The sequence below is a fragment of the Lissotriton vulgaris genome, chromosome 4_1 (assembly GCF_964263255.1).
Source record: "Lissotriton vulgaris chromosome 4_1, aLisVul1.2, whole genome shotgun sequence".
Taxonomy (NCBI): Eukaryota; Metazoa; Chordata; class Amphibia; order Caudata; family Salamandridae; genus Lissotriton; species Lissotriton vulgaris.
In genome coordinates, this window is record NC_141691.1 from 602,319,290 (window position 1) to 602,336,813 (window position 17,524).

General features: G+C 48.2%; 1 protein-coding gene and 1 long non-coding RNA gene across 2 annotated transcripts in view; one reads left to right on the plus strand and one right to left on the minus strand.

The window, feature by feature from the left end:
- MATCAP2 (microtubule associated tyrosine carboxypeptidase 2) overlaps positions 1 to 444 on the minus strand; it is a 358,052-nt gene extending 357,608 nt beyond the window's left edge. Inside the window, exon 1 of the mRNA XM_086964828.1 lies at positions 236 to 444. Within this exon, the coding sequence (XP_086820954.1) occupies positions 236 to 260 (25 nt within the window). The 5' untranslated portion in view covers positions 261 to 444. The remainder of the gene's footprint in view (positions 1 to 235) is intronic.
- Positions 1 to 17,524, plus strand: part of LOC147722312 (uncharacterized) — a 176,096-nt gene that overhangs the window by 122,513 nt on the left and 36,059 nt on the right. The gene's annotated exons all lie outside the window — the stretch shown is intronic.

Below are 17,524 nucleotides of genomic sequence, written 5' to 3' on the forward strand. Positions count from 1 at the left end.
ATCGAACAAACCGTGCTATAATGAATGGCATCTGCCGCAGCCCTGCTTCACTCGACTCTTTGAAGGGCAGCAGGCAATAGAGGACAGTGCGGGTGGCAGCGGGGTTGGGGGCATATGGGTGGCCGGCAGCCCCACCGCACTGCGGCACCGAACCCTGGCAGTGCGGGCAACACACAGATAGAGGCACAGTGGCCCGTGTAGGCATCGACTGAGCGCCGTGAGCCCCTGTACTTACCCGTGACGCGAATGGACTCCAGCATGGTTGCCTCTGGTGCCCAGAGCGGCGGCCTGGTGGTTTTATGGCTGCTTCCCTCGGAGCCTCCAGACTCTCGCCCCCCACACCGAAGGCCCCGCCGTCGCTGTGTACAACCGGCAGCAGTGCTCGGAGAACGGCCGCCGCCGTTGCTATGGCTCCTGCCCGGCACGTCACACAGCACCGGCTGTGACAGGAGCTCTACCCTAGGAGATAGAATGCGCGTGCAGGAGGGGGAAGAGAGCTCTTCGGGAGGGGGGAGGAAAATTAGGAAGGTGCTAACGGTAGCGAGAGAGAAGGTAAACAGGGGCTCTATCTATCATGTTTATTTACAGTAAGGAGCAGCATGCACATTTAACCCCTCCACACCTCTCCGAAGTAAATTATGATGCATTCTCCTTCCCTGTTGGAAAGAGGTGACGTGGAAAACGGTACGGTAGTCTTTGTCAGGAGTATTACTTACTACCGAGTTTAGACTGGGCACAATACCCAAAAAAAGAAGTGGGGGTACTAATCAAGTTAGTCAGTATGCATGTAACATCACAGCACTTGACATCACGGCCCATGACATCACGTGACATTGCAGGTGCCAGGTGGCATTGCATATACCATCAGAGGAAGTGGCATTACAGCCATAACTTTACAAGAAGTGACATCGGGTCTTAAACCATACACATATGTTTAGCAGGTATATCATGAGTACATTTGAGCACATTAGGAGTATACACACAAACATTCCTGATTTAGGCAGAAGACTCAAGCTTTTGTAAGCTGCACATAAAACAATATTGCCTTTTGTCTGCGTAAAGTTTTCTTTACCTAAGGATTGACAAAAAAACTCTGCCGCTAGCCCATCCCACCAGGGATATTCTATAATTCTATATAATATTCTATATACTGCACATTTCCAAGTAGATGTGATTGCTTTTCCTGCCTGCACTCTCCGGCGGTGAGATGGCTCTCCTATGCAAAGTATGCTTACTCAGCCCTACCCCTCACTTAATTTGCATGCGGCGGGAACCTGCGCTCGATTTAGGAGATTGGGGCTCATTTTGTAACAGACCACGACCCAAAGCAAGATAGAAAGACAGAAAGGAGAAAGAGAGATAAGAAAAAAATGCTGAAAGCAGAAAATATAATGAAAAAAGAACCAGCAAGAATAAGCAAGTATATAGTAGTTGTAGGAGAGTAGGATCTGCCTACTATGGTTGCCCCCTCTTTTTGCTGGTGTTTCACTGTTTTTCGACTTTAATCTAGCTGGGGCCCTGATATCCAGGACCCCAGCCTAGCGTGCTTCCTCTCTAAAATGATTGAGTGTACTTTAGGTACACTCCAGTTTGGTTACTGGGGTGCCCCTGAGAGTCCCTTGTATATGATACACAATGTACTAAGGGCACAGGTACCCCTGAGGCCTACCAATTGCTGAAGCATGTATTATGCCACCCCTGGGAAGCCTTCCAAAATGGCACCACAGGACTGCTACTGCAGCCTGGGTAAGGTGGTGCATGCAACCCTTACTAAGATATAGGTTACCTATATCTACCTTTAATCTCTGACTCATATAAACCTACGAGTCACTCCTATGTCAGGCCTTATCAGTCCTGAAGGTAGAGTGCTTGGTTTTGTGTGAGAGGCTGCCCATGCATGAGCTGGGCTCCTCTGCAGCTTTCGGAGCCTATTCTTTGAGGCTGTTCTGTGATGCTGCCAGACAATATACTCTTAAGTGCATTATAACCTCGCTGTAAATGCTAACTTTGGAATGGCTGCATGGAAACATGTCGTGTTTGGTGTCAAACACTTTGGAATCCTACACCCCCCCCTCCAGTCAGTCAGTCATATACTTTATTCGATAACTTAATATCATAAAAAGGCACAGATACATATTCAACACATTAATACCATATCGTAATCAGAACCTTAAAAAAAAAGTTTCTTAAAATCTATTATGTTTCAAAATCATTTCATAGGACTACAATCAAGAAACAGTACTAGCTCAAATATTTCGCTACGTGGGTAAGCATTAAAAATACATTAAAAAGTTATTCGAAATACTAAAAAATAAAATTAACAAGCAGTATCATAAACAAATGACTAAAAGACAAACCACATCTTCCGTCATTATCGAACTCAAACTACAGCTCCTATAAGACCTAATCTTTTCTTCGTCCCTTTAATGCGTACCGCTGCCACTAGAAAGTTTGCAACATGAAAAGTGGTTCTAATACTTCCCAGAAGCTGCAGAAAAAGGAGTGCCGGCCTAACCTGTGCAAACCCCGCTCCCCTTAACACTGGTACCAGATACTTTTTCCTGATGTCTGCATAATACTCGCAGAACATTATAAAATGCATGGTATCTTGTAAAGAAAAATTGTCACACTTACAAGGTTCAGCATCCTCTGGTATTCCCCATTTAGGGAAATCACCCAGTGTAAGGTGGATTATATTTAGTCGGAATCTGGTTATTAAATGCCGATGAAAAGGGCGTGTCACTAATGTCAGATAAGGCTCGACTGCCGGTGAGGTCACCAGACCATAATTCGCTCTTACCATAGGTTTTTTCAGCTCTACTTCCTCCCTTTCAGAAGAAAGATGGTTTGCCATGGCATTTTTAATCAGATTAACATCTTCTTTCTTAATGGTGTCCGGTGCTAAAAAAAGCCCATGATGACCAAGTTTTTTAAGGGTGGATTCAATGTATACTAGCCATGGTATTTTTCTAACCTTATCTAGAGCTAGGCAGTCTTTTAAAATCATATGGTCCAGGGAGATCTCCTGAGTGAGCCAGGTTTTAAGCCAGCATATTATCGGGGGTATTTTCAATAAGTCAGTTACATAACTCAGCCCTAATTCTGCATGAATGGAAAAAGTGGGGGTGGACTGAGGTACCAACAGCAGAGATCTTAAACATTTATTTTCAACTACTTGTATTGGGTGGTATTGTGTACTATACCCCCAAATGCCGGAGCCATATGTAGCCTGTGCTAGGCACTTGCTCTTATAAACTTTCACAATGGCTTCAATGGGTCTGGCCCCAAGCCGTTTTGAAAATCCCATAAGGGCTGAAGTCGATCTGGCAAATACATTCCTTTTATATTTCATTTGAGGTCCCCAGGCCCCTTTTTCATCAAACAAGATCCCTAGATAGGTGAACACAGGGACCCTTTTGACCTCATCAGTACCACAGAAAAAATATATCGTTCTTTGTTTTTTTCCAACTGTGGTCCCCCACAATCATAACATGGGATTTTTTAGCGTTTATTTTCAGTTCTAGAGACTCCATGAATTTGCCGAAGGTGTCCAGCAGTTTATTTAGACCCACACCAGTGCGCGCCAACAAAACTGCGTCATCTGCGTAGAGGAGAACCGGTATAACGGTTTCTCCTACACGCGGTACGTCTAATGTAGCTCCCTTCAGGGCGGGTTCTAGAGCATTTATATAGAGCGTAAAAAGTAGGGGGGCCAAAATGCACCCCTGCCTAACCCCACGTTCTGAATTAAAATACCTTGTACATCTTCCTTCCTGAGTGACACGAATAGAGGCTGACAAGCCACAATGAAGGTCCGCCAGGAATTTAACTAAGGAACAGTCAATGCCGATGTTAAGTAAAATTTGCCACAGCTTCGACCTGTTTACCAGGTCGAACGCCGTTGAGAGGTCCATAAACCCCATGTAGAGGGAGCCCTCTTTCGCTATGGTATATTTGCTAATAAGGAGATGGAGACTAAGACATCGATTTAATGTGCTCCTTTTACTTCTAAAGCCATACTGAGCATTAGACAAGATCCCTCTCCCTTCAAGACAATCTGTCAACCTCGCTAGGATAACTCTCCCTAAAATTTTCACTGTTGAATCTATCAGGGAGATAGGCTTATAACATGATGGGTCATTTCTTTGACCCTTTTTAAAAACCAGAATAATGGTGGATTTGGACCAGAATACAGGGGAAGAATTCACCCCCGAGGCATTAAAGACATTTGTCAGAACCTTGGCCCCAAAACATGGGAAACTTTTAAATAGGACCGCTGGAACCCCATCCGGACCTGGCGCCTTGTTTTTCCTAGTCTTCTCAATAGCTCTTGCCACTTCTGTCTCCTGAAAAACCACTCCGGGGGCTAATTCTGAATTCAAAGGCACCTCTTGGGAGCTCTCTGCTGTCTGTATCCCATAAATCTTCTCAAAATGAGCAATCCATTTATCATCAGGGATGATACAGTCAAGTGGAGAACTCTCGTCCTCCGAGAAAAAGGGCTCATTAATGGTGGACCAGAATTTCCCACTATCACTCAGTACCTCCGGGGATAGAAGTTTCTCCCAAGCCTCTTTTTTTATCTGTTTTTTCCTGTCCCTGACGGCCTGGTTATATGCCTTCCTTAACTTCTGCACAAGCTCCCTATTTCTGGGCTTTCCTTTCAAGGCTTTTATTAGAGCTGAATGTGCTCTTGAGCAATTGCTATCAAACCATTTTTTCCTGTTGTTAATTATAGGGTGACTGTTTACCGTCAAATCTGTTTTAATTTGTTTACAAATAACATCAAAAGCCCCCACTATCGGGAGGAGCCAAGACGGCGGCCAAAATGGCCGCATAGACGCCCGGCTCCGCCGCTCGCCCTCACCTTCCACACCATCCTGGCGCCGATCCTGCATCCCGATTGCGGCCAAGTGTGGCTGAACATCTGTGGAGCCCGGCGCTGTCACTCCGACACGCAACCTGCCCCTGACGGCCGAGATCCATCGCCCCAAACTTTCCGGCCCTTGCACTGAATGGGCCGGGACCTTGAGTGACGCTGCAGCCGGCGCGCGGCTGAACAACATCGGACCCGAGCGGCCATCTTCGCCCGGTGATCCGGACCGGGACTTTCGATTGGAGCGGCCAGAGACTGCTGATCGGGGATTGGCGCTGGCACCCCAGAGCAGCCCTACAACGAATTACGCCGTTGCCTGCCATTGATCGCACACTAGGCTGCACCTACCGACATACGGCTCGGCTTCGCCCCACCTCATGGACTGCCGGCGACCGATGGATCTCCCTGCAATGTTGTTCTGGGGGAGCACTCGGTTGTGCCCGGTGAGTGCTTTGCAACGCGGTGGGTGTTTCTGGTCTTGTATGTGCCTGTTGAGATCTGCTAGTGTGTAGTGGACGGCGATTGATTTCCTGGCTGCCGGTGGGGCTTGCTTCTTTTCCTGCTCTGGGGTCCCTTGCAAGAGCGGCGCACTACACTGACCTGTACAGGGGCGATGGAACCCACAACGCGAGATGTCCTACTGGCCCTCGCAGATTTGCACTCCGCATTGAGGTGTCGCTTGATGCTCGGCGATGACTTGCAGATGGCAGCGACGTGTCCAATGGCGGACAGCCAAACTGCTGATCCGGAGCCCAACATTTCCCGGTTTGCTGACGCTGAGGACCCCCTGAAATGTGTGCAGTCAGATTGTGGACTTGGTGGGTCCTGCAGCCGAGCTTCTGTGTTTGCGGATGTTCTCACCCTCCAACCGGCTGTTATTGCTCCTGACTGTCATTACTTTGTTTTCGCGACGGCTAGTGTGTTATGGAGTTGCACAATCACATTGACTTTTTTCCGTCTCCTTGCTGCTACACTGGCTCCAAAAGTGACTGTGGACTCATCGAACCTGCCTCCTTACAACGTGCAGCGCCTTACTACCTCGACCCGGACCGGCCAAGGCTGAACCTGGACATTTTACATACTTAATGGATGCTCTTGATGCCGGATTGTGATATGGCTTATGGTTGCGACTTGGAGTGACCGGGATGATTATACATTGTTGTTTGCCCTCCATTACGGGGGGCTCTTTGTTCTTCAGGATGGGTGGGTGGGGCGTATCTGGGGCCGGAGCTAGGGCCCTCCTCCTGTTTTCCCTTTTTCGGGTTCTCTGGGGCGACAGGCATGCCTATGGGGGGGTGGGCCGTGGCCTTCCGCTGCATGCAGGGTGGGGGTGGGGGTGGGGTGTGTTTTTTGTTTCTCTTTGTCTCTATGGCCCGCTTCTTCTTTCTTCTTTCTTTTCTTCTTCTTTCTTAATAAATCTTCCTTTTATATCTCTTATAGTTGGAGTCGGGGTTTGGGTTCCTCAAGAGGGTTATTACCTGTGTCCTTTTATGTTGCAAGATCCTGTTAATATTGCTCGCTTCGTGGGTGGGTTACTGTGCCTCGGTGGATTGCTCTCGGACTTATATCCTCTGGTTGTGTTCTCACTGACGCGCTTAATTGAAGGCTACTATCCTGACATGTGAATAGCATAGTGAATGATGTCGTAATATTGCATTTAGTCTGATCCTTCAACTTTATTTTAAACTGGAATCCTCCCACATCCTGTAACACTGTTGACAATTCTGATTGTCTATCCTGATTTAATGTTACAGGCATCGCCGGAGTATACAGTGTGATTATCCTATGTTGCACGATAATTTGACGTCTGGATGTTATTTCATGGCCTTCTGGCCTCTACTTGATTTGCATGCGATGTAATCCTGAGGTTTCCAAATAAAAATCTTTAAAAAAAAAAAAAAAGAAAAACCCCACTATCATTGAACTCGAAGCAGCGTTATCCAGGCAAATATCAAACTCATTCTCAACCTTGGTCAGGACTTCCCCCATAAAGGTTTCTGGAACGACTTTTGTCCATTTTAATCTTCTACCCTGGTCTGTTAATGTCACCTCCTGCCCAGTAGCCACAATCGCTGATTCAGAGAAACTTAGGTGGGGCCCCGGTGCCACTTCTAAAATCACAGGATTATGGTCACCAAAGGCGGAAGACCCCACCTTATATGTTAAAACTCTTGGTAGTATTCTCGCTGACCCCCCGAATATGTAGTCTATGACTGTGCCTAACACCATGCCCTTAAAAGTAGGAGACCTAAAACCTCCCACGACACACGCCAATTCGTACAGATTTGTTGTGGCCAGAAGGTTTTCAAGGGCCTACCCCTGCTTAGTATGCTCAAAATGTGTGTGAACTGAACTTGGGGGACCATCGAGGATATCATAAACACATGCATCGGCACATGGGTGAATATTAAAATCTCCCATGAGGATAACCTCAGAACTTGGGTATTTAGCTCTGTATGTTACCAAAAAATCCTCTAAGCAGATCAGAAATTGGCTTAAGAACTCACTCTCAATGGAGTTATAAAAATTAACCAAAAGAAGCTTCTCCGACTGTGACAATTAAATCTCTACTACCTGACAATTATAACAGCCCGCATGAAGCTGTTTAAGTGAGCCGGCTAGTTTCAGGGAGCAAAATATTACTAAACCACCCTTTGCTCTACCCGACGTGGCCTGAATAGCAGGAATGACAAAGTGCATGTACCCATCGATTTTAAGGCTGTTATGAATGTCCCAAGTTTCTTGAAATGCCATTATATCGTATTTCTTAATTTCATTCAGCCAGATCATATCTCTACACTTATTTTTCAACCCTGCTATGTTCCAACTCAAAATTTTACAGCTCTGCGCTTGGGGCTCAGGAATTACATTAGGGAATTTAATTAAATTTACACTCTTCACGACTTCACACTCATATTGGTCTCTGATGTTCGCACTTTGTTCGCCATTAACGGCTGGTAGTCAGTCGCAATCTTCCATGCCAGATAACCCATCAAACCTGTTAGAAAGCGTTATATTCCCCAGACCTCTCCAAACCCTCTGTCCTCCCAAAGGGGGTTCTTCCCCACCCCGTGACTGCTCAATTCAATAGAAGTAGGACAGGGGTAAAGAGTGGATTGCAGAAGCTGAATCCCTTTGTTGCCATTCACAAATATATTCCACCACCCTCCTACTCCTAAAATTTAATGACAAGCAATCCCCCTCCACAGACTTTGGTTTGTTCCCCACCCAGCCTACTCTTCTAGCGAAGAGAATTTCTGTGGATACATGGGGTGGCAATGGGCAGTTCTTATTGAGCCAGAAGAGACATTTATTCTTTAACTCAATATATGGTTCCCTCTTAGCCTGGTTTAATGTGGGAACCCCCGTCAGTACCACCACATATGGGGAGGACTCTGGGGGGAGTTGTAGGATCGGTAAGGTGGCTTCACTGTCGTTAGATTGACTTATATGCGAAGCTTGTTGATTATGTACAGATCTGGTGGGCACTCTTGTATGTGACCTTTCCACGTCTCGCGGTCGATCGACCGAAGACATATTACTAGGGGCCAATTCAGGGCACTGTGCCCTAGGGCATACCGGATTACCACTGTCGCTCACTGTGCTCACTACGTTAGGGACATTGTCAACTACTTTTACATTTGACCCCACATTACCGGGTTGAGTACTGATTCACCCACTAACTTGCTTTTCCACTCTAGCCCGTGATGAAGCAACCAACAGTTCAAGACACACTAGTCTGTTCTCAATTGAGTCCAATCTTTCACATAAAGGGGCACAAGCCTTCTTAAGGAGGCGATCCAACTTTGACCAGAATGAAGGCCCCATCTTGCTCAAGCCCTTATCCTCGTCCTGAGGTTCAGGTATAGTTCCTTCACCTATAGGCAATACATTTCCCAGGTTATGAGGAGGACTTTGCAACAATGAGTTATTAGGCATAGTAGCTTCCCCCAGTCTTGCTTTCTTCCCAGACGTTTGTGCTTTAGTGCCCGTAAGTTTTTGTTTAGCTGGCAGACACTGTGAATGTTGCGACGGTCCCGTCTTGGCACTGCTAGCCGACAGTGTCTTAATGTTGGGGGAACGATTGACCCCTGGCATTGTACTAGAGTTTTTACCCATACTCTTGCACGATGTAGTAGAGGGACTGGGTGGGTGACAAACCAAGGGCCCAGCTATTTCTGTAGACTGGCTCATTTCGACCCCCCCTGGTAATTGGAACAAGGCATTAGTTTCCGTCCGTTGTGAATCTGGGGACCGGACTTCGGCTAGCCCGCCCATGGATGATCTTTTGTTAAAAGCAATGTCCAGGGACAATCTTTTTTCTGTAAGCTCGATGTCCTTTGCAAGAGCGGAGGACACTCTAACTAGGAAGTTGTCCAGGGTGCCCATCAGAGAACCTCCCGTGGATCTTCCAGTGTCCTGCCCAGATACTGAAGACGCAGACATAGAAATGATCGCCATGGAATTTCCCCAAATTACAAAAGGATATTGCTCACTGAGCTTTGCTATTGATGGGAAATGAAAGAGGGGTGGCCCATCCCGTCCTTATCCAGCCTAGAACGGGCTAAAACGGGCCAACCCTGGCCCGGGATTTGCCCGGCGTGTCCCGCGCTGCTGTGGCGTCACTGCTGCGCGCCGCCGCTGAGGAGGCCGGGAGATGTAGTCCCCGGCGGCGGCGCGGTAGGCGCGGTAGGCGCGGTTGATGGCAATACTTTGTGACATCCAGGTGCGGGAAGGTAAGGCTCTCCCCTTCACTGCAGATTCTAAGGCTCTCCTCTGTGCCTTTCTCCACAGTCAATATTGGTCCTCAAAAATACTAACGTTAAAACCTTGCTTAGACTGAATAAAATATTAAATCCCAGAGTGGTATGGCCCAGTCCAGTCCAATCACCAGTCACTGCCCGTCACGAACAGGCCCGACCTTAGTCCCGGCTTCATCCCGCGCTGCTGTAGCAGAGGAGTGGCTTATGTGCGCGTTCAGAACGCCTCCCATCGCGACTCAGCAGGTGAGCAAGGAGAGATGCACCGTGGGGGGTGTAGTCCATTCGAGGCAGCAGGATTACCATGCGAGTTTAGAGCAAAGAACTCTCCGCCTCACGCAGCCTCTGGTCTCGGCAGCCCGCAAGGGGTCCACGCCATTGTTAGATACTGCCGCCCACACCCAATTATGTTTAGATAGAGAAAAACATTTTTTTTTTGTCGCTGGTGGAAAAGAAATTACTTTGAACCAGTGAATAGCCACTCCCAAAGCAAAATCACTGGAGCCACGAATACTGCATAGCGTTTGCACTTAAAATATCTCAGTCTCTATCCATCACAGAGGGATTGTAAAAAAAGAAAAGCGAGTTGTTGAAACTGACCAAACTCTCTCATACCTCCGCCACTCCACAGCGCGAGGAATCAAACAATCCAGCCGCCGTCCACTATCGCCTGCACAAGTCTCAGCTGCGAGCCGGAGCCCTCAATCGCACCGTAGCTCACGCCACACACGCCCTCTCCACTACTGGGAATCTCAGGTGGAGCTTGAGTCCAGGTGCCGCTGCGCGATGATTATCGTGTTGTGCTCTGCTTGTGCTCTGCTTGGGAAGGAGTATCCTTTGGTCTCCACAGACTTCGGCAGATCACGCTGCGAACATCAGTCTCCCTGCTGGTCTGAGCACTCCAGTCCTGGCGACGGGGGTAGAATTCCACCCTTCTAGAGGGAGAGACATGCACACACTGGTCTAACCGGTAACAGTTTAAAAGAGCCCTGGCATCACAAAATGGATGCTGCAGCCACAGACCCGAGTCTGGCCTCCTGCTGCTGGATGAAACTCCGACAGGGGAGGCCTGGACAATAGGTTTCTTGTCACAGGGAGGTGTAACCACCTCCCAGACAAGGCTTTTGTGTATTGGGGCTGGGTGGGTGCTCTCTGGGAGTGCTTTAAAGTCAGCATTGGGGGCACATTTGGTGTCCCTGTGCATAGCCCAGTTCAAACCGGTTGCAGGGGCTACCAGCCCCTATCTGGCGCAAAACTGGACAAAGGAAATGGGTGTTGCCACCCCTCTTTACAAACCCTCCCATATGTGGGTCCCCAGAGTATGTCCAAACCCTTTTCTTAGTATAAGTAAGGGACCCCTGGCATCAGGACTTTAGATTACACCTGGACAAAACTCTGTAACTGAATCCTGGAACTTCGACGCTCTACTAATTATTAGAGGACAGAAGAATCTCCCTTGCGGTCAAGGAGTGACTCCCCTGTTCAAACAGGCACCAACAAAGCATTTGCGGGTCTGAATCTCCGAAGCTCCCGTCAGACTCCGAAGTATTTGCAGTGCAGGAAGATGATTTCCAGACTTCTCAAAGGCCAACCCAAGCCGCCCGCAAAGCTGAGACCTGTAGCCCTCAATAGTGACGTGGAACCGGAACTCCTGGTAACCATGCACATTTGCAAGTGCATTGACTTCCCGATCTTTCCCAAAATTGTGCTTTGGTTTACTTGTAGCTCAAGCCCTGAACACTATCTGCACTGAAGATTGTGGGCCTACACTCCACAAGAGTTCAGTGAGCCCGCTTCTTGCATTTCCGCTCGAGGCTCCTTCGCGATCCCTGGTCCATTGACTGGTGGGTCCCCTCAAAGGTAACTCTGCTTTTCCTTGGGCTTCCTTGGTTGCTTCAGACGTGCCCTGACTCTCTACCAAGTGGTGAGTCTCTCAGACCTTGCTGGTCAGCTCCGAAGCCTATCTCAGCTTTCTACGTGGGTTGCTCTTACCAAGACTTGTTAGGTCCAATCTGGAAACCGACACAGCAGCATGTGACATCCTTTGTGGGACAGCTTGAATCCAGAACCTGGTTGTCGTCGACGCCTCCTGGTCCTCGTGGCTGAAGAGTCAAGCTTCACCTTCTTCACCTGAAATCACCCGACATCGGTGGGCATCCGCCGATCGTGCCCCTGGTCACTGGCAAGTGACCCAGACACTGTCCCCTCTGCTTTCAAGTTCCTATCATCTTTGATCTAGGCTTTGATCACATCGGACACTTTCCCCTTGGACGCCAGCAGCACTTTGCAGCAGATCGCCATTGAAAACGACGACGAAACGACTCGAAAAGACACCTAAGCACCCGACTTCCCTGGGTGAGGTAACTCGTGTACTCCAGTGCTCCCATGGGTGTTGGCTCTAGAACCTCTTAGTTCTAAAGGGGTTTGCTCCAAGTCCTCTTCTAAATGTCCTTAATCTTTCAAATTCTAACCACAACTTTCCCCATAGAAGTTAATGGGGATTTGCGGCTGTGTTCACACACTGCACGCGTCCCCTGTGGGTCCCCTGTGTCCCTACCTTGGGTGGTTCCTGGTCGCCCCAGTGCTTCTAAAGGCTCTAGGCCTTGTGTCTATGCAAGTCGTGGTTCTTATACCACTTTCTTACTGTATGGTTTGGCAGGCTCCTAGGGCTCAAAGTATATTTTGCTTATTTACTGTGTTATTAAGTTTACTGAATGTACTTTTGCCAATAGCCTCATAAAGAAACTAGTGGGATGTGTTTAGAATAAATACATATATTTTATATAAATACCTGGTGTGGTTCTCCTTTCATTTGGTCATTCACGAGATTATAGACTGGTAAAACAAGCTGCTTTACATTTCTTCAAGGCTTAGCCTAAAGACTGCTCTCTACAGCTACCACTAGGATACCTTTCTATAAAGGTTATTTTAACCTACCATCAATAGGGGTCCTTTGGAAAGGTGCCACCTAGAATAGTGGACAGCATATGCCCTACATAGAGATATGGGCCTAAATCCATTGTTCTTTTGCTCCCATGCCATAACACTTCAGACCCAGCCACATGCAAATCAGTCTTGACATTGTTCCCCATGGAAACAGTCCTGCCCTAACTGCCAAAGCATCATTTTGGGCAGGCTAGCCGAGGCACATTCTGCCCGCGGCGGCGGCCATACTGGAGCGGTTACCATTTTAGTCCCGGGGCTATGAAAGAGGCCACAGAACGCGGGAGCGCTGCAATAGAAAGCATCCTTTTGGGCAGGGTGGAGAGGCTAAAATTGGTAATATTTAAACAGTATTGTCTTTTTAAAGGGGGAATTTGGGGGGACTGTTTTACTGGTACCTTGTGTGTGGGTGTTAGCAAACTCTCCGGTCCAGCGCGGCAGCTGTAGCAGAGCCGTTTGTGTGGAGAGAGGTTCCTGGCGAGCAGAGACACATTCCGCCAGCGGCGGCGGCCATACTGGAGCGTTTACCATTCCAGTCTCGGGGCTTTAAAATTGGCCACAGAACGCGGGAGCGCAGCGGATGCGCGCAGCGGGCGCGCCGCCGGCGAGCTGAAGGCATGCCAAAGGCAAGCCCGTGTGCGCCTGTCCGCGCCTGGACGCTACCGGCTGCCAGGAAGTGCTGCCCGTGTTCAGAGACAGGATGACTCCAGTCACCTACACTAGAGAACAACTCTTGGGATTAAGGCGAGGATGTGGGGTAAGGAGTCTACTGATAGTAGAGGTCTGGGGGGACGACGAGAGGGATCAGGAGGGGCCGGAATATTTGGGAAGGCCTGCAACCCATATGACCTCAGTCTTCCAGTCAGTGAGTGAGGCAGGCTCCCCCCGGCCAGACAATCACCTAGGCAGAGGAGTGCTTCAGGGGCTATACGTGAACTCTAGATCAGTTTCCAAACATTCGGGAGAACTATGGGACCTTCTGGAAGAAGGGCAGCCCGACTTATGTCTTCTGACTGAAACCTGGCTTCAAGATCACTCCTCCCCAGTTTTAGCAGTGGCATTCCCCGAAGAATATAAGGTGACCAGACTGGATAGAGTGGGTAAACGGGGAGGGGGTAGCAGTAGCTTTGAGGACGCCCCATCACATCAAGGTGATAGACTCAGTGCTTACATCTTTCATGGAGCTACTAGTGTTTCAACTGGACTCTCTTAAAGACACCAGATGAATGGGGGCGGTAGAATACCATCCCCGGGGGAAAGCAAACAATTGTTCTGCGCTTCCCTCCTGGAAAAACTCGTCCCGTCCATTTTACATTCAGAATGTTTTACATTAGTGGGGGACTTCAATCATCATCTGGAGGATCCCTCAAATATAGAAGCAAGGGCTCTCCTCTCAGCTATGGAATCATTTGGTCTACTATCCAGAGAACGGGAGCTGACGCACCAGGCGGTGCACACCCTGGACTCTGCTTTTACTAATATCCCCGGCCTGTCAGTAGAAACACCCCTGGAGTTAACATGGTCTGACCATCGGGCCTTAAGGTTCTCCTTTACGCAACCAGAAAGGGTAATAAAGAACTCGGATAGGAGGGGCGTGCAGAGGGCCTGGAGGAAAGTCACACCTGAGGCATTCAGGGGAACCTTCATAGCCCCGCCGTCAGAGGGCAGGGACAGGATTATAGCATAGGAGAGGTGGGAAGGGACGGTGGTAAAAACCTTGGATAGGATTGCGCCGCATAAAACTGTGAAATTACAGGAGAAGCAAGCACCTGCTCCGTGGTACTCGGTGGAGTTGAAGGAGGAGAAAACTCAGTGTAGGGGGCGGGAAAGAAAATGAAAAATAACTAAATGTGAGGAGGACAGGCTAGCGTATAATGAGACGCATAGAGTCTATCTGGGCCATTGTAAAACTGCCAGAAGAGAACATTTGAGCAGGAGGATTGGGGAAGCAAAACATTCCTCTAAGGAACTGTTTGAAATATTAAAAGAATTTACGAATCTCTCTGTAGGCAGTTCTACGATCCCACATACGCAAGATCTTTGTGATTAGGTGGCCACCCACTTCAAAGAAAAGATAGACATTATCTATAATTCTCTGGGGGGAGGAAAGAGTATAAAGTTACCCAATCCTATGGTGAGGGTCTCCTCTCTTCCTAAGTTGCTCTCCTTTTCCGCTAACATAGCGGAGCAAATAAGAGGGGCCTTGGAGCAATCAAGTCAGGAGCAGAATCGGACTGTGCCCCTCCTTTTGTCATGGCAGCCTTGGCCGCTACCTTAGCGCCTTCATTGAGGGACGTGTGTAACATCTCTCTAGACACAGCCACCTACCCAGACAAGTGGAAGAACGCTCTGTGAGACCGCTCCTAAAAAAAACATCAGCTGATCCCTTAGAAATCTATAGGCCAATATCCCTTTTGCCTTGTGGGGCAAAGGTGATGGAAAAGTTGATCAACCAACAATTAACAAGCTATCTGGAGCAGAACCAACTTTAGATCCCGCTCAATCGGGCTATCGAGCCGGACATAGTACAAAGGCTGCCCTGATTGAAGTGGCTGACATAATTAGAATGTTCCTGGATAAAGGTACACCTACTATGTTGGTATTATTAGATCTATCAGCGGCTTTCAACACCATCTCCCAGTCCATCCTGCTCTGAAGTCTACAGGAGATTGGTGTCAAGGGGCAAGCACTGGCATGGCTGGGAAGCTTTCTGCTAAAGAGATCTCAGCGGGTCAAACTAGAGCCATTTTTGTCAGCAACCAATCTAGTGGACAAGGGGGTACCGCAGGGATCCATCCTAAACCCAACGTCGTTCAACATATATGTGGCTCCGTTGTCTGCAATTATAAGGCCATCTGGCTTCGAGACCATCTCATACGCAGACAACACACGGGTGATTATCCCATTCGATTCGGATCCCGAGGTCACCAGAACGAAATTTAAGACCTGTATGTTGAACATCGTGGCCTGGATGAGGGACAATTTCCTCCAGCTGAATTAAAATAAGACGGAGATCCTCCTCTTTGGAAAGGCGGAGGAATTATGCCTCCGGAGTGGTGGCTATCGGAATTTGGGGATGCTCCCTTCCCCACTAAGCAGGCTAGGAACCTGGGAGTCCTTCTGGACAGCAATCTATCTTCTAAAGATTATGTAAAATCACTGTCCAGCTCATGTTTTGGGATCTTGAAAATGCTAAGGAAAGTTTTTCCTTGGATCACTGTGGAGGCAAGAAAGACTCTCATTCAGGCATTGATTGCGAGCAGATTGGGTTATGGAAACTCTCTACTAGTTGGGGGTAGAGAAGAATTGTTCTCTATGCTCCAGGTACTGCAGAACACTGCAGCCAGAATGGTTATGAATAAACCTAGACTTACTCCATCCCGCCCTTTGCTGCGGTCCCTACATTGGCTGCCTGTGAAGAAGAGGGCAGTATTCCAACTTTTGATCTTGGTGTTTAAGGCAAGGCATGGCCTGGGACCGGCTTACCTAAAAAAGAAAGTAAGAGCCTATGTGCCAGTCGTCAACTAAGATCCAGCAACCAAAATCTTTTAGCTCCCTGTAAAATTAAGAAAGTGAGAATGGGTGGGCGGGCTTTTTCTCACCTAGCCCCCTTCCATTGGAACAGGTTAACAGAATCACTACGGGGATGTACATCCCTGACACACTTCAAAAAGAGCTTAAAGACCTGGATGTTTTAGGAACCTAGTCCGACCAATGGACCTGCTTTTTGTTTTGCCGGGCGCCGAGAGATCCCCCTGGGGATGATTTGTCGCGCCATATAAATGCTAAATAAATAAATATGCCAGGCCAACTTCTCACAGTAGTAAAAGAAAAAAGTTATGGCAACATTGGCATTCAGCAATAGGGTCATAAGAAAAGGTTTGGGGCTCTGCATTTATGTTTATTTTTTTACAAATTGCACACTGTCCCCTCCACAAATGACATCTCCACTTTTAGCAGCAGACATCTCTCATGTTCTTTTTTTAGGCATAACTATATCTGAACCACCCTTACAATGACCAGCGCAACCTGACAGCTCACCCTGGAATCAGTACTACCAAAATGCCCACACCAAAAATGGACCATAAATTTTACAGTAAGAGGTATCAGGTCCACATCAAAATAAGTGTAAGCCACCCGATATCCAAAGATGAGAAGAAAACGGTGACAAAGATAACTGACAAGATAAAAGCACATGCAACTCTAGTCCCAACTAGCACTTTCAAGAAAATGTTGGCCTTTACAGGGATATATTGCTTGTTTGTATAGAAAAGCTATCCAAGTGTGGAGATGTCGGAACAGCGAGAGACACCACAACTATGGCCAGTAATCAGAATCTACACCGCACTATGCTCGCTAATAGGAATTTGGCATATCTTAGACATGTTACACTGCCAAAAGGGTGCACTGGAGATGGCCTTCTTGACCTACTTGTTTACAATAACACTAACCTGTGGTCTCACCCTACGTTCCCGCTAGGGCGCGCGCGCTGCCCTGTCGTCACCGCGCACCGCCTTGCGTGGAGCGCGCACACAGGACGTCGCGGGAGAGAGTCGCGCCTCCGGCCGCTTTAAAGAAGAGAACGGCGCGAACATCAGGCACTTTTGAATGCGGTGGCGGTGGAGCGGGCGTAAGGAGTGCAGGTAAGGAGGCGGGGCTGGTGGGGCTTGTGGTTCTTATGGGAGCGTGGGGCAGACTGTGGCCTTTTGTTTAAGTATTGCTGTTAATCAGAGCCCCTTCACGGGCTCTGATTAACAGCAATACTTAAACAAAAGGCCACAGTCTGCCCCGCGCTTTAATAACAAAAGCGTAGAGGCAGTACACGCTGTGTTTAGAAACTGTCTCTACGCTTTTGTTATTAAAGCGCGGGGCAGACTGTGGCCTTTTGTTTAAGTATTGCTGTTAATCGGAGCCCGTGAAGGGGCTCTGATTAACAGCAATACTT